We start from the raw sequence: 23070 nt of genomic DNA, 5'->3' as shown, positions 1-23070 counted from the left end.
CTGTCTCTCTGTGTCTGTGTTCCACTAGTGAATACATTCTTTCATTTCCCAATGAAGACTAATTAACTTCATCCCCCTTCTTCCAAATGTGTGTACTCATTGACTTCCCTTCAATGGGGTTGAAATAAGCATATGCTGGAGGGAGTTTGGCAGGGAAGGGAGAGAAAGTGCTTTAGTGTTCAGTTCTGAGGTCCTTGCTGTGCATCATCCTTGTCCAATAAATGTAAGAAATTAAAGTTCCTTGTTGTTACTTGTCCTCCAGGCCACACGGGGCGCCTGCTCATGTCCCTGTGCTTCAGCAGTCTCAGCTTCCTGCTCTTCCACATCATCTATCAGATCACTGTCAACAGTCTACTGGCCGGGAACAACATAGACCCCGCCTTCAACTGTGAGTACTGAGTCTGTACCCTGACTTAACCCTAACTCTGTTGACCCCCACTACTGAGTCTGTACCCTGACTTAACCCTAACTCTGTTTACCCCCGCTACTGAGTCTGTACCCTGACTTAACCCTAACTCTGTTGACCCCCGCTACTGAGTCTGTACCCTGACTTAACTCTAACTCTGTTTACCCCCACTACTGAGTCTGTACCCTGACTTAACCCTAACTCTGTTGACCCCCGCTACTGAGTCTGTACCCTGACTTAACCCTAACTATGTTGACCCCTGCTACTGAGTCTGTACCCTGACTTAACCCTAACTCTGTTGACCCCCACTACTGAGTCTGTACCCTGACTTAACCCTAACTCTGTTGACCCCCGCTACTGAGTCTGTACCCTGACTTAACCCTAACTCTGTTGACCCCTGCTACTGAGTCTGTACCCTGACTTAACCCTAACTCTGTTGACCCCCACTACTGAGTCTGTACCCTGACTTAACCCTAACTCTGTTGACCCCCGCTTCAACTGTGAGTACAGATCATGTTCCTGTTTCATTCGTTACATGTTCAGTACCAGTCAAAAGTTTTGGACACACCTACTCATTCAAGGGTTTTTCTTTATTTTTACTATTTTCCACATTGTAGAATAATAGTGAAGACATCAACACTATGAAATAAAACATATGGAATCATGTAGTAACCAGAAAAGTGTTAAACAAATCAAAATATATTTAATATTTGAAATTCTTCAAAGTAGCCACCCTTTGCCTTGATGACAGCTTTGCACACTCTTGGCATTCTCTCAACCAGCTTCACATCTAAAGAGAAATTAATAATGCTCAAAGGGATATTCAATATCTTTTTGTTGTTGTTGTTGAGATGATGAGGCAGAGATGTTTAGTCATGTAAAACTCACATCGTTTAGGGAAAATAAAGGAAGGGGGCGACTTTTACAGGCTGAAACAGGAAACAATGTCAGGGATTCATTTTGTAGAGGTGTTGAGAGTTGTGAATAGTGTTGTGAATAGTGTTGTGAATAGTGTTGTGAATAGTGTTGTGAATAGTGCTGTGAATAGTGTTGTGAATAGTGTTGTGAATAGTGTTGTGAATAGTGTTGTGAATAGTGCTGTGAATAGTGTTGTGAATAGTGTTGTGAATAGTGCTGTGAATAGTGTTGTGAATAGTGCTGTGAATAGTGCTGTGAATAGTGCTGTGAATAGTGTTGTGAATAGTGTTGTGAATAGTGTTGTGAATAGTGTTGTGAATAGTGTTGTGAATAGTGTTGTGAATAGTGTTGTGAATAGTGTTGTGAATAGTGTTGTGAATAGTGCTGTGAATAGTGCTGTGAATAGTGCTGTGAATAGTGTTGTGAATAGTGCTGTGAATAGTGCTGTGAATAGTGATGTGAATAGTGCTGTGAATAGTGCTGTGAATAGTGCTGTGAATAGTGCTGTGAATAGTGCTGTGAATAGTGCTGTGAATAGTGCTGTGAATAGTGCTGTGAATAGTGTTGTGAATAGTGCTGTGAATAGTGCTGTGAATAGTGCTGTGAATAGTGCTGTGAATAGTGCTGTGAATAGTGTTGTGAATAGTGCTGTGAATAGTGCTGTGAATAGTGTTGTGAATAGTGTTGTGAATAGTGTTGTGAATAGTGCTGTGAATAGTGCTGTGAATAGTGCTGTGAATAGTGCTGTGAATAGTGCTGTGAATAGTGTTGTGAATAGTGTTGTGAATAGTGTTGTGAATAGTGTTGTGAATAGTGTTGTGAATAGTGTTGTGAATAGTGCTGTGAATAGTGCTGTGAATAGTGTTGTGAATAGTGTTGTGAATAGTGTTGTGAATAGTGCTGTGAATAGTGCTGTGAATAGTGCTGTGAATAGTGCTGTGAATAGTGTTGTGAATAGTGCTGTGAATAGTGCTGTGAATAGTGTTGTGAATAGTGCTGTGAATAGTGTTGTGAATAGTGTTGTGAATAGTGTTGTGAATAGTGTTGTGAATAGTGTTGTGAATAGTGTTGTGAATAGTGTTGTGAATAGTGTTGTGAATAGTGCTGTGAATAGTGTTGTGAATAGTGTTGTGAATAGTGTTGTGAATAGTGCTGTGAATAGTGCTGTGAATAGTGCCCTCTGGAACACTCAATAAACTACCTATCAGTTGTAAAACTCCACCGTGTCTAGACAAGGTAGAACCCTGACCCCCCTCCCCCTCCCCCCCCCCCTTGTTCTAATGGCCTCTCACGTTTTAACAGGAGCTAAATACATTTTCCATTTCAATTTTCCTTCCTCAGATGGCTATAACGACCGTACCGCCTTGGGCAACACTGTACAGCACAGTAGGCAGTATGCGTTGGTAGCTACTAGCAGCTGCCACCAACCGCCAACATTAGCATTAAGGAAGGAAATCAATGGGTGTGAAGGGAGGGAAAAGAAGGAAGGGGAGGAAGGCAATTAGAAACGTTTTTTTATTTTTATAATTACCCGTAACGTTAAACAGAGATACCTATATGAAACTGTGCATTTCTTTATTGCTCTGCGTTGCAGCATAAATGTCTATGGTTTAGAGGTTTTATTTAACACGTGAATAGCCTTCAGATACAGGAAGACACACATTCCTTCTCCTTTTGTATTACCAATAACATCTGAACAGAATGTTGTCTGTTTTTTATGTCTGTTTTATTCTAACCGAATTTACGCAAGATTTTAGTTCCAGATTTCCGAGATAAATTTAAAGTCAGATCAAGTTAAAAAATACTGTACTTACTGTACGATGGAATTATATAATTACATAATTAAGTAGGAGACTTTGGTATTTCCTCTGTACATCACGGATGACGCGTCACTGCATAGCTGGTTCTGAATTACAGGTCTCAGGTCAGATACAGGACTCTACTCTTCCAAATAATATGTGAAGATGTTGATATTTCCTTAGTACTGTATATTACTAATGACTGTCAAAACAAATATCATTATTTACAGTAGGTCATCTCACCAGATCTAACATCTCTACACCCCTTTCCTTTTGGCTAGACCATGAGGATATGGACAAGAAGCTCTCCCTCATTCTGAAACAGTTCTGATCTTATCTCAGGATAGTGTACATCATTTCCTGTGCTTCTTTATTGGCCAGAGCCAAATAAGCCATTAGGGTCAGAACCTGACATGTATGAATGGGCTGACTACCTCACTAGGCTAACATGGTGACAGACAGCTGCTACAGAGCAGAGCAGGGAGAACGGAGATTAATAGACAGGAGCAGGCCTGCTTGTCTCGCTCCTCCTCCTGTTCCTCCTCCTGCTCCTCCTCCTCCTGTTCCTCCTCCTGTTCCTCCTCCTCCTGCTCCTCCTCGTGTTCCTCCTCCTGCTCCTCCTCTTGTTCCTCCTCCTGCTCCTCGTCCTCTTGTTCCTCCTCCTGCTCCTCGTCCTCCTGCTCCTCCTCTTGTTCCTCCTCCTCCTCCTCCTCCTCCTGTTCTTCCTCCTGTTCCTCCTCCTGTTCCTCCTCCTGCTCCTCCTCTTGTTCCTCCTCCTCCTCCTCCTCCTCCTGTTCCTCCTCCTGTTCTTCCTCCTGTTCCTCCTCCTGTTCCTCCTCTTGTTCCTCCTCCTCTTCCTCATGTTCCTCCTCCTGTTCCTCCTCCTCCTCCTGTTCCTCCTCCTGCTCCTCCTTCTCCTCCTGTTCCTCCTCCTCCTCCTCCTCCTCCTCCTCCTGTTCATCCTCCTGTTCCTCCTCTTGTTCCTCCTCCTGTTCCTCCTCCTCCTGTTCCTCCTCCTCCTCCTGTTCCTCCTCCTGCTCCTCCTTCTCCTCCTGTTCCTCCTCCTCCTCCTCCTCCTCCTCCTGTTCATCCTCCTGTTCCTCCTGTTCCTCCTCCTCCTCCTCCTCCTCCTCCTCCTCCTCCTCCTCCTCCTGTTCCTCCTCCTGTTCTTCCTCCTGTTCCTCCTCCTGTTCATCCTCCTGTTCCTCCTCCTCCTCCTGTTCCTCCTCCTGCTCCTCCTTCTCCTCCTGTTCCTCCTCCTGTTCCTCCTGCTCTGGATCTTCTCTCTCTCTCTCTCTCTCTCTCTCTCTCTCTCTCTCTCTCTCTCTCTCTCTCTCTCTCTCTCCTCTCTCCTCTCTCCTCTCTCCTCTCTCCTCTCTCTCCTCACTGCTTTGGGCTGAGGTTTAAATACAGCACTCATCTCCAGCCACATATAAATTCACCACCACCACGGCCCTCCTGCTAAATTTGACACCTCCCTCCCTGGGCAGATAGAAAGTCATTATATATTATTAATACGTAATATTATTTATCATGATATTATAGTCACACTGTAAATGTGACAGCGTTTAAATGTGGTCAGTGGAAAATCATGCAGCACTAGACTATCAGGATCAAGGGAGAGAGAAGAATGCAATGAAACTGTCAAATCTACAGCAGTAGTCTGACAGGGTAAAGTTGCCTGACAGGGTAAAGTAGTCTGACAGGGTAAAGCAGTCTGACAGGGTAAAGTAGTCTGCCAGGCAGCCTCCCGGGTGGCGCAGGGGTCTAAGGCACTGCATCGCAGTGTGCCACCAGAGATTCTGGGTTCGAGCCCAAGCTCTGCCGCAGCCGGGCCGCGACCGGGAGGCCCATGGGGCGACTCACAATTGGCCCAGCGTCGTCCGGGTTAGGGGAGGGTTTGGCCGGCAGGGATATCCTTGTCCCATCGCGCACTAGCGACTCCTGTGGCGAGCCGGGCACAGTGCACGCTGACCAGGTCGCTAGGTGTACGGTGTTTCCTCCGACACATTGGTGCGGCTGGCTTCCGGTTTGGATGTGCGTTGTGTCAAGAAGGGTAAAGTAGTCTAACAGGGTAAAGCCAGTAGTCTGACAGGGTAAAGCCAGTAGTCTGACAGGGTAAAGTAGTCTGACAGGGTCAAGATAAGTTATTTAACTAAATTATGGATAAGTTAGTTAATGAAAGAGTCAGTGATATGGATAAGTTAGTTGACAATAGAGTCAGCGATATGGATAAGTTAGTTGATAGTAGGGTCAGCGATATGGATAAGTTAGTTGATAATAGGGTCAGCGATATGGATAAGTTAGTTGATAATAGAGTCAGTGATATGGATAAGTTAGTTGATAATAGAGTCAGTGATATGGATAAGTTAGTTGATAATAGAGTCAGCGATATGGATAAGTTAGTTGATAATAGAGTCAGTGATATGGATAAGTTAGTTGACAATAGAGTCAGTGATATGGATAAGTTAGTTGATAATAGAGTCAGCGATATGGATAAGTTAGTTGACAATAGAGTCAGCGATATGGATAAGTTAGTTGATAATAGAGTCAGCGATATGGATAAGTTAGTTGACAATAGAGTCAGCGATATGGATAAGTTAGTTGACAATAGAGTCAGCGATATGGATAAGTTAGTTGATAATAGAGTCAGTGATATGGATAAGTTAGTTGATAATAGAGTCAGTGATATGGATAAGTTAGTTGATAATAGAGTCAGCGATATGGATAAGTTAGTTGATAATAGAGTCAGTGATATGGATAAGTTAGTTGACAATAGAGTCAGTGATATGGATAAGTTAGTTGATAATAGAGTCAGCGATATGGATAAGTTAGTTGACAATAGAGTCAGCGATATGGATAAGTTAGTTGATAATAGAGTCAGCGATATGGATAAGTTAGTTGACAATAGAGTCAGTGATATGGATAAGTTAGTTGATAATAGAGTCAGCGATATGGATAAGTTAGTTGATAATAGAGTCAGTGATATGGATAAGTTAGTTGATAGTAGGGTCAGTGATATGGATAAGTCGGTTGATAGTAGGGTCAGCGATATGGATAAGTTAGTTGACAATAGAGTCAGCGATAAGTTAGTCAACAATAGAGTCAGTGATATGGATAAGTTAGTTGACAATACATTTAAGTCATTTAGCAGACGCTCTTATCCAGAGCAACTTACAAATTGGAAAGTTCATACATACTCATCCTGGTCCCCCCGTGGGGAATGAACCCACAACCCTGGCGTTGCAAGCGCCATGCTCTACCAACTGAGCCACACGGGACCACATGAAAGAGTAGAGTCCACAATAGAGTCAGCGATATGGATAAGTTAGTTGATAATAGAGTCAGCGATATGGATAACATGAGTCCGTGTCCTGAGTCCGTGATAATGATTAGTTATTGGCTCAGTGAACACTTATGGCTTTTTATATTTTGAGGCGGTTATAATAAAACCTGGGACAGGTTCTTCAGTAACTCGCCTCTCCGCAGATTATTCTGTGTCATACATGTCACCTTCATTCCTGATGTTACTTATGTAATTCCCCCCCACACACACACACACACATAAACACGCACAGACACACACACACCCTCCATACACCTGTATGCTCCTCAGTTTGGGCTGGGTGAAGTTAGGTGTTACAAATATTTGGACCGGGAGATTCCTAACATTACTGTGGTTTGTTATGTCGAGGTTGTGACTTGAAGGGTTTCTGTTTGAAGACGGTTCTCTCGGTCTGAAAAGCCAAGAGCAAACCAGACGCAATGTATTATTCTAGTGTCGACTGCTGCCGAGCTTCCTGTTAACGTTAAACACCTCCGCCAGAAAAATATGTTCTGAGCTGCCTTCCCGGCTTCCACCAACATTGATGGATGTTTCTAGGCCTGTGTTCAAATCAAATCAAATCACATTTTATTGGTCACGTACACATGGTAAGCAGATGTTAATAGCTAAATGCTTGTGCTTCTAGTTCCGACAGTGCAGTAATATCTAACAAGTGATCTAACAATTCCCCAACAACTACCTAATACACACAAATCTAAAAAGGGGTGAATGAGAATATGTACATATAAATACATGGATGAGCGATGGCCGTGCGGCATAGGCAAGATGCAATAGATGGTATAGAGTACAGTATATACATATGAGATGAGTAATGTAAGATATAAATACATTATTCAAGTGATATTGATTATCTTTTTGCCCTTCCTGTGACATCGGGTGCTATAGGTGTCATGGAGGGCAGGTAGTTTGCCCCCGGTGATGCGTTGTGCAGACCGCACCACCCTCTGGAGAGCCTTGCGGTTGAGGAAGGAGCAATTGCCGTACCAGGCTGTGATACAGCCCGACAGGATGCTCTCGATTGTGGATCTGTAAAAGTTAGTCAGGGTTTTGGGTGACAAGCCACATTTCTTCAGCCTCCTGAGGTTGAAGAGGCGCTGCTGCGCCTTCTTCACTACACTGTCTGTGTGGGTGGACCATTTCAGTTTGTTGTTGATGTGTACGCCTAGGAACTTAAAACTTTCCACTTTCTCCACTGCGGTCCCTTCGATGTGGATGGGGGGGTGCTCCCTCTGCTGTTTCCTGAAGTCCACGATCATCTCCTTTGTTTTGTTGACGTTGAGTGAGAGGTTGTTTTCCTGACACCATACTCTGAGGGCCCTCACCTCCTCCCTGTAGGCCGTCTCGTCCTTGTTGGTAATCAAGCCCACTACTATTGTGTCGTCTGCAAACTTGATGATTGAGTTGGAGGCGTGCGTGGCCACGAAGTCGTGGGTGAACAGGGAGTACAGGAGGGGGATGAGCACGCACCCTTGTGGGGCCCCAGTGTTTAGGTTCAGCGAGGTGGAGATGTTGTTTCCTACCTTCACCACCTGGGGGCGGCCCATCAGAAAGTCAAGGACCCAGTTGCACAGGGCGGGGTCGAGATCCAGGGCCTTGAGTTTAATGATGAGCTTGAAGGGTACTATGGTGTTAAATGCTGAGCTGTAGTCAATGAACAGCATTCTTACATAGGTATTCCTCTTGTCCAGATGGGATAGGGCAGTGTGCAGTGTGATTGCGATTACATCGTTTGTGGACCTATTAGGGCGGTATGCAAATTAAAGTGGGTCTAGGGTGTCAGGTAGGGTGGAGGTGATATGATCCTTAACTAGTCTCTCAAAGCACTTCATGATGACAGAAGTGAGTGCTACGGGGCGATAGTCATTTAGTTCAGTTACCTTTGCCTTCTTGGGTACAGGAACAATGGTAGCCATCTTGAAGCATGTGGGGACAACAGACTGGGATAAGGATTGATTGAATATGTCCGTAAACACACCAGCCAGCTGGTCTGCGCATGCTCTGAGGACGCGGCTGGGGATTCCGTCTGGGCCAGCAGTCTTGCAAGAGTTAACACGTTTAAATGTTTTACTCACATCAGCCACTGAGAAGGAGGGGGGGGGGGGGGGGGGGGGGGGCGCAGTTCTTGTTAGCGGGCCGTGACGGTGGCCCTGTATTATCCTCAAAGCGGGCAAAGAAGGTGTTTAGTTTGTCTGGAAGCGTGACGTTGTTGTCTGTGACGTGTCTGGTTTTCTTTTTGTAGTCCGTGATTTCCTGTAGACCCTGCCACATAAGTCTCGTGTCTGAGCCGTTGAATTGCGACTTCACTTTGCCCCTGTACCGGCATTTCGCTTGTTTGATTGCCTTGCGGAGGGAATAACAATACTGTTTATATTCAGCCATGTTCCCAGACCTCTTTCCATGGTTAGATGAGGTGGTTCGCGCTTTCAGTTTTGTGCGAATTCCGCCATCCATCCACGGTTTCTGGTAGGGTAGGTTTTAATAGTCACAGTGAGTACAACATCTCCTATGCACTTCCTTATAAACTCACTCACCGAGTCAGCGTATAAATCGATGTTATTCTCTGAGGCTGACTGGAACATCCCAGTCCGCGTGATCAAAACAATCTTGAAGCGTGGATTCCGATTGGTCAGACCAGCGTTGAATGGTTCTAGTCACTGGTACATCCCTGTTTGAGTTTCTGCCTATAAGACGGTAGGAGCAAGATGGCGTCGTGGTCGGATTTGCCTAAGGGTGGGCGGGGGAGGGCTTTGTATGCATCGTGGAAGTTAGAGTAGCAGTGGTTGAGTGTATTACCCCTGTGCGTAGTGTAATCAATATGCTGATAGAATTTAGGTAGCCTTGTTCTCAAATTTGCTTTGTTAAAATACCCAGCTACAATAAATGCAGCCTCAGGATATATGGTTTCCAGTTTACATAGAGTCCAGTGAAGTTCCTTGAGGGCCATCTTGGTGTCTGCTTGAGGGGGAATGTAAACGCTGTGACGATCACTGACGAGAATGTTACAATCTCTGATGTCTCTCTGGAAGGCAACCTTGCTCGAATTTCGTCTACCTTGCTGTCAAGAGACTGGACATTGGCGAGTAGTATACTCTGGAGCGGTGGGCGATGTGCACGTCTACGGAGCCTGACCATCTGCCCTTGTTGTCTTGGGTCGGCTTCTGGGATTAGATCCATTGTCCTGGGTGGTGGTCGAAACAGAGGATCCGCTTCGGGAATGTCGTATTCCTGGTCGTAATGTTGGTAAATTGACGTCGCTCTTGTATCCAATAGTTCCTCCCGGCTGTATGTAACAAGACTTAAGATTTCCTGGGGTAACAATGTAATAATGTAATAATAATGTAATAATACATTAAAAAAACTAAATGCTGCATAGGACTCGAAGAGAGAGAGAGAAAGCAAAAGAGCGAGCAAGGGTAAGAGAGAGAGAGAGAGAAGGAGAGGGAGAGAGATAGACAGAGAAGTAGAGGGAGAGAGAGAGAGAGGGAAGGAGAGAGAATGAGAGGGAGAGAGGGAGAGAGGGAGAGAGAGAGAGAGAGAGAGAGAGAGAGGGCTTTGTATGCATCGTGGAAGTTAGAGTAGCAGTGGTTGAGTGTATTACCCCTGTGCGTAGTGTAATCAATATGCTGATAGAATTTAGGTAGCCTTGTTTAGGTAGCCTTGCAGTATTATAAATAGCAGACTACATCATTTCCTTGACGAACACAACGTCCTGAGCAGAAGCCAGATTGGATTTCTAAAAAATTATCGTACAACAGACCACATTTACACCCTCCACACTCTAATTGATAAACAAGTTAACCAAAACAAAGGCAAAATCTACTCGTGTTTTGTAGATTTCAAGAAAGCATTTGATTCAATTTGGCACGAAGGTCTTTTTTATAAACTAATAGAAAGTGGTATTGGAGGGAAAACATATGATTTTATTAAATCAATGTACACTAAAAACAAATGTGTGGTTAAAATTGGCAACAAGCAAACAGACTTATTCTCTCAGGGGCGGGGAGTGAAACAGGGCTGCCCAATAAGTCCAACATTATTTAACATCTACATGAATGAATTGGCAAAAACATTAGAAGAATCGACAGCACCTGGTATCACCCTACACAACACTGAAATCAAGTGTCTGCTGTACGCAGATGACCTGGTGCTGCTGTCTCCCACTAAAGAGGGGTTACAGCAACACCTAGATCATCTTCACAGGTTCTGTCAGACTTGGGCTCTGACCGTTAACCTAAAAAAAACAAATATAATGATATTCCAAAAAAGGTCCGGAAATATGGATGACAAATATAAATTCTATTTGGACACAGTTCTATTAGAACACACCAAAAACTACACATATCTAGGACTAAATATCAGCAACACAGGTAGCTTTCACATGGCTGTGAATGAGCTGAGAGACAAAGCAAGAAGAGCATTCTATGCCATTAAAAGGAACATCAAAATCGAAATTCCAATTAGAATCTGGCTCAAAATTTTTCAATCAGTTATAGAACCAATTGCTCTATATGGCAGTGAAGTATGGGGTCCACTCTCTAATAATGAATTTACTAAATGGGACAAACATCCAATTGAAGTATTGCATGCAGAGTTTTGCAAGACTGTATTGCAAGTACAAAGAAAAACTCCAAATAACGCATGTAGGGCAGAATTGGGCCAATATCCCCTCCTCATTCGAATAGAAAAAAGAGCCATCAAATTTTACAACCATCTAAAAACAAGTGACCCTAAAACATTCCATCACACAGCTCTACAATGTCAAGAGATGAAACCAGAGAAGAGTCCCCTCAGCCAGCTGGTTCTGAGGCTCAGTTCACCAACCCAAACCAACCCCATAGAGCCTCGGGACAGCCCTCAGAAAATCTGGCCCAACCAAATCATCACAAAACAAAAAGAAAAATATATAACCTATTGGAAAGACACCACAAAAAATCAAAGTAAACTTCAATGCTATTTGGCTCTAAACAGACAGTACATGGTGGCAGACTATCTGACCACTGTGACTGATAGAAAACTGAGGAAAACATTGACTAGGTACAGACTCAGTGAGCACAGTCTGGCTATAGAGACCGGTCGTCACAGACAAACCTGGCTGCCCAGGGAGGACAGGCTGTGCTCACTCTGCTCCAGGGGAGAGGTAGAGACAGAAGTGCATTTCCTACTACACTGTGACAAATACTCAGACCTAAGAGCATATTTCTTTCCCAAAATTATAATTCAATACAAAGAATTTGAAACTATAAAAGATGAAGAAAAATTCAAATATTTGTTGGGTGAAAAGCCAAAATGTGCAGTTTTGGCAGCCAAATATGTGTCCTCCTGCCATAGCCTGAGGGACAGCCAGTGAAAAATGCAAAGTAATGTTGATAATATTTCCCATTTAGCTTAGTTTTGTTTTGTCTTTCGTACCAGGTCATGTGTCTTCTCAGTCATGTTGACACTGGTCTACTACTGTTGCTTTAATGTATTGTTGTTCTGATTAATATTGTTGTTGTAGCTGTTATTAATGGTAATCCCATGTCCACTACTACTATTATTATTACTGTTAGTCCCACCATTTATTTATATATAAATATATATATATTTTGTGTATATATATACATATATATTTTATTTAAATTTTTCGATATGTATACTTTGACAATGTAAGTAATAATAACTTGCCATGTCAATAAAGTCAATTGAATTGAATTGAATAGAGAGAGAGAGAGAGAGAGAGAGAGAGAGAGAGAGAGAGAGAGAGAGAGAGAGAGAGAGAGAGAGAGAGAGAGAGAGAGAGAGAGAGAGAGAGAGAGAGAGAGAGAGAGAGAGAGAGAGAGAGAGAGAGAGAGAGAGAGAGAGAGAGAGAGCACCAATTTGTAGAGCGATAAGAGGATAAAATGATGAAGAGATGTCAGAAGGAAGGTGTGTCTGTGTTGAGAGAGAGAGAGCAGTAGAGATAGAGAGAGATAAGAGGATAACATGATGAAGAGATGTCAGAAGGAAGGTGTGTCTGTGTTGAGAGAGAGAGAGCAGTAGAGATAGAGAGAGATAAGAGGATAACATGATGAAGAGATGTCAGAAGGAAGGTGTGTCTGTGTTGAGAGAGAGAGAGCAGTAGAGATAGAGAGAGATAAGAGGATAACATGATGAAGAGATGTCAGAAGGAAGGTGTGTCTGTGTTGAGAGAGAGAGAGCAGTAGAGATAGAGAGAGATAAGAGGATAACATGATGAAGAGATGTCAGAAGGAAGGTGTGTCTGTGTTGAGAGAGAGAGAGCAGTAGAGATAGAGAGAGATAAGAGGATAACATGATGAAGAGATGTCAGAAGGAAGGTGTGTCTGTGTTGAGAGAGAGAGAGCAGTAGAGATAGAGAGAGATAAGAGGATAACATGATGAAGAGATGTCAGAAGGTGTATTACATGTAGTTATAAGACCATCTGCCTCTGAAGTCAGAATGTCTTTCAAAGGCCATCAGGACATCTGAACCTCCATCAGTGTGATATTCAACAACAAAATACTCTGCTAAGGAATTGACAAAACACACATACACACACCTCTAAATGTATTTGTCATTAGTCTAGATTAGTCTGTAGTCTCCAGTCACAAGGTGATGATGTGTTTTCCTTGGCACTGGAATTATCAGCCGCGGATAATTTTGTGCGTTATCAGCCGTGGGTCATTTTGTGTGTTACCAGCCGTGGGTCATTTTGTGTGTTACCAGCCGTGGGTCATTTTGTGCGTTAACCTCTGTGGGTAATTTTTGCCATGAGGTGAATAGAAAATAATATAATACCTGGAAATGTGTCTTTAAGCACACAATGGTACGCAGGAACACTTCAAACTAGTAGTGAACGCAGCTAAATCAAGTGTCTAAATCAACCAAGCGCTATACCTGCTCTCTTAATCTGTACCTGCTCTCTTAATCTGTACCTGCTCTCTTAATCTGTACCTGCTCTCTTAATCTGTACCTGCTCTTAATCTGTACCTGCTCTTAATCTGTACCTGCTCTTAATCTGTACCTGCTCTTAATCTGTACCTGCTCTCTTAATCTGTACCTGCTCTCTTAATCTGTACCTGCTCTTAATCTGTACCTGCTCTCTTAATCTGTACCTGCTCTCTTAATCTGTACCTGCTCTTAATCTGTACCTGCTCTTAATCTGTACCTGCTCTTAATCTGTACCTGCTCTCTTAATCTGTACCTGCTCTCTTAATCTGTACCTGCTCTTAATCTGTACCTGCACTCTTAATCTGTACCTGCTCTCTGAATCTGTACCTGCTCTTAATCTGTACCTGCTCTCTTAATCTGTACCTGCTCTCTTAATCTGTACCTGCTCTTAATCTGTACCTGCTCTCTTAATCTGTACCTGCTCTCTTAATCTGTACCTGCTCTTAATCTGTACCTGCTCTTAATCTGTACCTGCTCTTAATCTGTACCTGCTCTTAATCTGTACCTGCTCTCTTAATCTGTACCTGCTCTCTTAATCTGTACCTGCTCTTAATCTGTACCTGCTCTCTTAATCTGTACCTGCTCTCTTAATCTGTACCTGCTCTTAATCTGTACCTGCTCTCTTAATCTGTACCTGCTCTTAATCTGTACCTGCTCTTAATCTGTACCTGCTCTTAATCTGTACCTGCTCTCTTAATCTGTACCTGCTCTCTTAATCTGTACCTGCTCTCTTAATCTGTACCTGCTCTTAATCTGTACCTGCTCTCTTAATCTGTACCTGCTCTTAATCTGTACCTGCTCTTAATCTGTACCTGCTCTTAATCTGTACCTGCTCTTATGAAATGCTCTTAATCTGTATCTGCTCTTATGAAATGCTCTTAATCTGTACCTGCTCTTATGAAATGCTCTTAATCTGTACCTGCTCTTAATCTGTACCTGCTCTCATGAAATGCTCTTAATCTGTACCTGCTCTTATGAAGTGTTGTTAATCTGTACCTGCTCTTAATCTGTACCTGCTCTTAATCTGTACCTGCTCTTAATCTGTACCTGCTCTCTTAATCTGTACCTGCTCTCTTAATCTGTACCTGCTCTCTTAATCTGTACCTGCTCTTAATCTGTACCTGCTCTTAATCTGTACCTGCTCTTAATCTGTACCTGCTCTTATGAAATGCTCTTAATCTGTACCTGCTCTTATGAAATGCTCTTAATCTGTACCTGCTCTTATGAAATGCTCTTAATCTGTACCTGCTCTTATGAAATGATCTTAATCTGTACCTGCTCTTAATCTGTACCTGCTCTCATGAAATGCTCTTAATCTGTACCTGCTCTTATGAAATGATCTTAATCTGTACCTGCTCTTAATCTGTACCTGCTCTTATGAAGTGTTGTTAATCTGTACCTGCTCTTATGAAGTGTTGTTAATCTGTACCTGCTCTTATGAAGTGTTGTTAATCTGTACCTGCTCTTATGAAGTGTTGTTAGTCTGTACCTGCTCTTATGAAGTGCTGTTAATCTGTACCTGCTCTTATGAAGTGTTGTTAATCTGTACCTGCTCTTATGAAGTGTTGTTAATCTGTACCTGCTCTTATGAAGTGTTGTTAATCTGTACCTGCTCTTATGAAGTGTTGTTAATCTGTACCTGCTCTTATGAAGTGTTGTTAATCTGTACCTGCTCTTATGGAATGCTCTTAATCTGTACCTGCTCTCATGAAATGCTCTTAATCTGTACCTGCTCTTATGAAGTGTTGTTAATCTGTACCTGCTCTTATGGAATGCTCTTAATCTGTACCTGCTCTTATGGAATGCTCTTAATCTGTACCTGCTCTCATGAAATGCTCTTAATCTGTACCTGCTCTTATGGAATGCTCTTAATCTGTACCTGCTCTTATGGAATGCTCTTAATCTGTACCTGCTCTCATGAAATGCTCTTAATCTGTACCTGCTCTTATGAAGTGTTGTTAATCTGTACCTGCTCTTATGGAATGCTCTTAATCTGTACCTGCTCTTATGGAATGCTCTTAATCTGTACCTGCTCTCATGAAATGCTCTTAATCTGTACCTGCTCTTATGGAATGCTCTTAATCTGTACCTGCTCTTATGAAGTGTTGTTAATCTGTACCTGCTCTTATGGAATGCTCTTAATCTGTACATGCTCTTATGAAGTGTTGTTAATCTGTACCTGCTCTTATGAAGTGTTGTTAATCTGTACCTGCTCTGATTTTGTTCAGGTTCAACGTGGGAGAAATCTATACGTCAGATTGGCTTTGAAAGGTAAGCCAATACAAACATACTGTAAATACACGGTACATAATATAGATTTAACAAACTAAGTGATTATTATACACCCTAATAGTATAGAGATACTGTAGATATAGAATACAGAGCCTTCAGAAAGTAGTCACACCCCATTACTTTTTCCACATGTTGTTATGTTACAGCCTGAATTTAAAATGGATTAAATTTAGATTTTTGTCACTAGTCTACAAACAATACCCCATAATGTCTAAGTGGAGTTATGTTTTTAGACATTTCTTGAGTCAACCCCTTTGTTATGTCCTAAATAAGTTCAGGAATAAAAATGTGCTCAACAAGTCACATAATAAGTTGCATGGACTCTGTGTGCAATAATAGTGTTTAACATGATTTTTGAATGACTACCTCATCTCTGTACCCAACATATACAATTATCTGTAAGGTCCATCAGTCGAGCAGTGAATTTCAAACACAGATTCAACCACAAAGACCAGGGAGGTTTTCCAATGCCTCGCAAAGAAGTGCACCTATTGGTAGATGGGTACAAATAATATGAAAAATCTGACATTGAATATCCCTTTGAGCATGGTGAAGTTATTAATTACACTTTGGATGGCGTAGCAATATACCCAGTCGCTACAAAGATACAGGCGTCCTTCCTAACTCAGTTGCCGGAGAGGAAGGAAACTGCTCAGGGATTTCATCATGAGGCCAATGGTGATTTTAAAACCGTTAGAATTTAGTGGCTGTGATAGGAGAAAACTGAGGATGGATCAACAACATTGTAGTTACTCCACAATACTAACCTAAATGACAGAGTGAAAAGAAGGAAGCCTGTACGTAATAATAATATTCCAAAACATGCATCCTGTTTGCAACAAGGCACTAAAGTAATACTGCAAAAAATGTGTCAAAGCAATTAACTTTTTGTACTGAATACAAATTGTTATGTTTGGGGAAAATCCAATAGAACACATTACTGAGTACCATTCTACATATTTTCAAGCATGGTGGTGGCTGCATCATGTTATGGGTATGCTTGTAATCATTAAGGACTGGGGAGTTTTTTAGGATAAAAAAGAAACGGAATGGAGCTAAGCACAGGCAAAATCCTAGCAGAAAACCTGGTTCAGTCTGTTTTCCACCAGACACTGGGAGATGAATTTACCTTTCAGCAGGACAATAACCTACAACACAAGGCCAAATCTACACTGCAGTTGCTCACCAAGAAGAAAGTGATTGTTCCTGAGTGGCCAAGTTACAGTATTGACTTAAATCTGCTTGAAAATCTATAGCAAGACTTAAAAATGGTTGTCAAGCTATGATCAACAACCAATTTGACAGGTGTGCAAATTTCTTAGAGATTCAACCAGAAAGACTCACAGCTGTAATCGCTGCCAAAGGTGATTCTAACATGTATTGACTCAGGGGTGTGAATACTTATGTAAATGAGATATTTATGTATTTCATTTTTTTTTTAAATGTGCTAACATTTTAAAACACATTTTGTTCACTTTGTCATTATGGGGTATTGTATGTAGATGGGTGAGAGAGAAAAATGGAATCCATTTTGAATTCAGGCTGTAACACAACAACATGTGGAATACGTCAAGGAGTAGCTCCCGACTGGTGCCGTGGTCTACGACACTGCATCGCAGTGCAAGAAGTGTCACTGCAGTACCTGGTTCTGAAGGTAGAGGATAAATATATAGTTATATAAGTTATATAATATATATATAAAGTTATATAATAAGTTAAGGGATATGTATACTTTCAGAAAGCACTGTATATACAATACACACGTCTACATATAAACTTAAATAAAGTTATTATTATTATTATTATTATTATATATATATACCATAAAACCTGATTTTAAAAAAGCCCTCAGGTTAAGAGTAGAGAAAGACACATTCTTTACAAAACACAAAGGATAAAAGTCCCCTCGAATATACTGTGTAATATTTCACCTACAGCCGTCATGCTGTTGGAAATATAGTATATGGATAAGGGTTTTAGTCAATTGAGAATGAAGGCCTTCTATTCTGTAGCCCAGTGGGACAATACGTCCACATTCTCTTCAGACATCTGGTGACTCAAGCTCACCAAGATAGTTCCATACATGGATAGATAGAGCTCATTGGGTTAACTCATTAAAACATTTATATATTAAGTTAGACTAGTGGGTATTTTTAAGTCTTCTCCATTTGTATTTGTATTTATTATGAATCCCCATTAGTTCCTGCCAAGGCAGTGGCTACTCTTCCTGGGGTTTATTATGGATCCCCATTAGTTCCTGCCAAAGCAGCGGCTACTCTTCCTGGGGTTTATTATGGATCCCCATTAGTTCCTGCCAAGGCAGCGGCTACTCTTCCTGGGGTTTATTATGGATCCCCATTAGTTCCTGTCAAGGCAGCAGCTACTCTTCCTGGGGTTTATTATGGATCCCCATTAGTTCCTGTCAAGGCAGCAGCTACTCTTCCTGGGGTTTATTATGGATCCCCATTAGTTCCTGCCAAGGCAGCGGCTACTCTTCCTGGGGTTTATTATGGATCCCCATTAGTTCCTGCCAAGGCAGCGGCTACTCTTCCTGGGGTTTATTATGGATCCCCATTAGTTCATGTCAAGGCAGCAGCTACTCTTCCTGGGGTTTATTATGGATCCCCATTAGTTCCTGCCAAGGCAGCAGCTACTCTTCCTAGGGTTTATTATGGATCCCCATTAGTTCCTGCCAAGGCAGCAGCTACTCTTCCTGGGGTTTATTAAGGATCCCCATTAGTTCCTGCCAAGGCAGCAGCTACTCTTCCTGGGGTTTATTATGGATCCCCATTAGTTCCTGCCAAGGCAGCAGCTACTCTTCCTGGGGTTTATTATGGATCCCCATTAGTTCCTGCCAAGGCAGCAGCTACTCTTCCTGGGGTTTATTATGGATCCCCATTAGTTCCTGCCAAGGCAGCAGCTACTCTTCCTGGGGTTTATTATGGATCCCCATTAGTTCCTGCCAAGGCAGCAGCTACTCTTCCTGGGGTTTATTATGGATCCCCATTAGTTCCTGCCAAGGCAGCAGCTACTCTTCCTGGGGTCCAGCAACATTAAGGCAGTTATATATAATTTTAAATATTAAATTAAATTAAATTTCTTAACAAGTTACCCAACACATTCAGTGTGTTCCCTCAGGCCACTACTCCACTATCACATATTTACAACACAACAGCCATGTGTACGTGTGTGTAGATTTTGCGTCAAATCATGTGTACGTGTGTCTGTGCCTGTGTATGTGTCTCTTCGCAGTCCCCTTCGCAGGTGTATTTTTATCTGTTTTTTAAATCTGATTCTACTGCTGCATCAGTTACCTGATGTGGAATAGAGTTCCATGTAGTCATGACTCTATGTAGTACTGTGCACCTCACATAGTCTCTTCTGGACTTGGGGACTGTGAAGAGACTTCTTGTGGCATGTCTTGTGGGGTATGCATGGGTGTCCGAGCTGTGTGCTAGTAGTTTAATCAGACAGCTCGGTACATTCAACATGTCAATATCTCTCATAAATACAAGCAGTGATGAAGTCAATCTCTCCTCCACTTTGAGCCATGAGAGATTAACATGCAGACTATTAATGTTAGCTCTCTGTGTACATCCAAGGGCCAGCTGTGCTGCCCTGTTCTGAGCCAATTGATATTATCCAAAGTCCATCTTTGTGGCACCTGACCACATGACTGAATAGTAATCCAGGTGAGACAAAACTAGGGCCTGTAGGACCTGCCTTGTTGATAGTGTTGTTAAGAAGGTAGAAACGAGGGCCTGTAGGACCTGCCTTGTTGATAGTGTTGTTAAGAAGGTAGAAACTAGGGCCTGTAGGACCTGCCTTGTTGATAGTGTTGTTAAGAAGGTAGAAACGAGGGCCTGTAGGACCTGCCTTGTTGATAGTGTTGTTAAGAAGGTAGAAACGAGGGCCTGTAGGACCTGCCTTGTTGATAGTGTTGTTAAGAAGGTAGAAACTAGGGCCTGTAGGACCTGCCTTGTTGATAGTGTTGTTAAGAAGGTAGAGACTAGGGCCTGTAGGACCTGCCTTGTTGATAGTGTTGTTAAGAAGGTAGAAACTAGGGCCTATAGGACCTGCCTTGTTGATAGTGCTGTTAAGAAGGTAGAAACCAGGGCCTGTAGGACCTGCCTTGTTGATAGTGCTGTTAAGAAGGTAGAAACCAGGGCCTGTAGGACCTGCCTTGTTGATAGTGTTGTTAAGAAGGTAGAAACTAGGGCCTGTAGGACCTGCCTTGTTGATAGTGCTGTTAAGAAGGTAGAAACTAGGGCCTGTAGGACCTGCCTTGTTGATAGTGCTGTTAAGAAGGTAGAAACTAGGGCCTGTAGGACCTGCCTTGTTGATAGTGTTGTTAAGAAGGTAGAAACTAGGGCCTGTAGGACCTGCCTTGTTGACAGTGTTGTTAAGAAGGCAGAGCAGCGCTTTATTATGGACAGACTTCTCCCCATCTTAGCTACTGTTGCATCAATTTGTTTTCACCTCGACAGTTTACAATCCAGGGTTACTCCAAGCAGTTCAACTTGCTCAATGTCCACATTATTTATTAGAGGATTTATTTGAGGTTTAAGGTTCAGTAAACGATTTGTCCCATTGAAATTCCTACACTTCTCGTTGTATTCTGGGTAATACAAGTGAAGGATCTCACATGTATTTCTGCTCAATTCAGTGTATTCAGTGGAGGCTGGTGTGCCTTTAAAGCCGAGGAATGTGTTTGATAACGTTCCATTGATTCCATCCCAACCATTACAATGAGTCTATCCTCCCATTTGTCCAGCCACTAGCCACCACAGATTGAGTTTGGAAGGCTTGTATACAGTCCACTTCCCAAATATCCTTAAGTAGCGCGAGCCGGGTTCTCCAATAAGTACCAATACACACCACTTAATGTAATGTATATGTGTGGCCAGAGATCTGACATGTGTCCCAATTGGCACCATATTCCCTTCATAGTGCACTACTTCTGACCAGGTCCGATTGGGTTCTGGCCGTGCTATGTGTAGGGAATTGAGTGCCATTTGGGACACAACTTAGGTTTCTAAAGGCTCTTGATGGTTCTGACCTGTACTTCTCAACGTGTGGTTTCAGTTAATGCATGTTAAACCTCATTAGGTCTGGCAGTCTGTCAACAAGCCCTATCGGATGCATGTTAAACCTCATTAGGTCTGGCAGTTTGTCAACAAGCCCTATCGGATGCATGTTAAACCTCATTAGGTCTGGCAGTCTGTCAACAAGCCCTATCTGATGCATGTTAAACCTCATTAGGTCTGGCAGTCTTTCAACAAGCCCTATCTGATGCATGTTAAACCTCATTAGGTCTGGCAGTCTGTCAACAAGCCCTATCGGATGCATGTTAAACCTCATTAGGTCTCTCACAGCCTTTACTGCTCAGCCCAGAACTGGCTTCCTATTCCGCAACAAAGCATCCTTCACTCATGCTGCCAAACATACCCTTGTAAAACTGACCATCCTACCAATCCTCGACTTCGATGATGTCATTTACAAAATAGCCTCCAATACCCTACTCAATAAATTGGATGCAGTCTATCACAGTGCCATCCGTTTTGTCTCCAAAGCCCCATATACTACCCACCACTGCGACCTATACGCTCTCGTTGGTTGGCCCTCGCTTCATACTCGTCGCTTCGTTCCTTCACCTCCCTTATCTCACCTCACTTGCTCACATTGTATATAGACTTATTTTTCTACTTTATTATTGACTGTATGTTTGTTTTACTCCATGTGTAACTCTGTGTTGTTGTATGTGTCGAACTGCTTTGCTTTATCTTGGCCAGGTCGCAATTGTAAATGAGAACTTGTTCTCAACTTGCCTACCTGGTTAAATAAAGGTGAAATAAAAATAAAATAAATAAATGTGCGGCAGGACCAAATTGGAAAGATAGGTAGGAGCAAGGCCATGTAATGCTTTGTAGGTTAGCAGTAAAACCATGACATCAGCTCTAGCCTTAACAGGAAGCCAGTATAGAGAGGCTAGCATTGGAGTAATATGATACAATTTTGGGGTTCTTGTCAAGATTCTAGCAGCCGTGTTTAGCACAAACTGTAGTTTATTTAGTGCTTTATCCGGGTAGCAGGAAAGTGCCTACCTGGTTAAATAAAGGTGAAATAAAAATAAAATAAATAAATGTGCGGCAGAGAAGTAACAAAAGCATGGATACTTTTTTCGGCATCATTTTTGGAGAAGAACGTTTCAGATTTTTGCAATGTTACGTAGATGGAAAAAAGCTGTCCTTTAAATATTCTTGAGATGTTCGTCAAAAGAGAGATCAGGGTCCAGAGTAACGCCGAGGTCCTTCACAGTTTTATTTGAGACAACTGTACAACCATCAAGATTAATTGTCAGATCCAACAGAAGATCTCTTTGTTTCTTGGGACCTAGAACTAGTATCTCTGTTTTGTCCGAGTTTAAAAGTAACAAATGTGCCACCATCCACTTCCTTATGTCTGCAACACAGGCTTCCAGGGAGGCCAATTTTGGGGCTTCTCCATGTTTCATCGAAATGTACAGCTGTGTGTCGTCTGCATAGCAGTGAAGTTAATATTATGTTTCCGAATGACATCACCAAGAGGTAAAATATACAGTGAAAACAATAGTGGTCCTAAAACGGAACCTTGAGGAACACAGAAATTTACAATTGATTTGTCAGAAGACAAACCATCCACAGAGACAAACTGATATCTTTCCGACAGACAAGATTTAAACAAGGCCAGAACTTGTCCGTGTAGACCAACTAGGGTTTCCAATCTCTCCAAAAGAATGTGATGATCGATGGTATCAAAGGCAGCACTAAGGTCTAGGAGCACGAGGACAGATGCAGAGCCATGGTCTGACGCCATTAAAAGGTAATTTACCACCTTCACGAGTGTTGTCTCAGTGCTATGATGGGGTCTAAAACTAGACTGAAGCATTTCGTATACATTGTTTGTCTTCAGGAAGGCAGTGAGTTGCTGCGCAACAGCTTTTTCTAAACTTTTTGAGAGGAATGGAAGATTCGATATAGGCCGATAGTTTTTTATATTTTCCGGGTCAAGGTTTGGCTTTTTCAAGAGAGGCTTTATTACTGCCACTTTTAGTGAGTTTGGTACACATCCGGTGGATAGAGAGCCGTTTATTATGTTCAACATAGGAGGGCCAAGCACAGGAAGCAGCTCTTTCAGTAGTTTAGTTGTAATAGGGTCCAGTATGCAGCTTGAAGGTTTAGAGGCCAAGACTATTTTCATCAATGTGTCAAGAGATATAGGATAAAAAAACTTGAGTGTCTCCTTTGATCCTAGGTCCTGGCAGTGTTGTGCAGACTCAGGACAACTGAGCTTTGGAGAAATACTCAGATTTAAAGAGAAGTCCGTAATTTGCTTTCTAATG

At 42.4% G+C, this 23070-nt stretch overlaps 1 protein-coding gene across 1 annotated transcript in view; it reads left to right on the top strand.

Annotated features, from left to right (window-relative positions):
• Window positions 1-23070, top strand: part of LOC129814522 (piezo-type mechanosensitive ion channel component 2-like) — a 160752-nt gene that overhangs the window by 42182 nt on the left and 95500 nt on the right. Inside the window, exons 3-4 of the mRNA XM_055867708.1 lie at window positions 263-388; window positions 15626-15668. Coding sequence (XP_055723683.1) covers window positions 263-388; window positions 15626-15668 — 169 coding nt within the window. The remainder of the gene's footprint in view (window positions 1-262; window positions 389-15625; window positions 15669-23070) is intronic.

This window comes from Salvelinus fontinalis, chromosome 17 (genome assembly GCF_029448725.1).
Source record: "Salvelinus fontinalis isolate EN_2023a chromosome 17, ASM2944872v1, whole genome shotgun sequence".
Taxonomy (NCBI): domain Eukaryota; kingdom Metazoa; phylum Chordata; class Actinopteri; order Salmoniformes; family Salmonidae; genus Salvelinus; species Salvelinus fontinalis.
The sequence above is the reverse complement of the archived record's forward strand: the minus strand, read 5'-3'. Positions and strand labels throughout refer to the sequence as shown.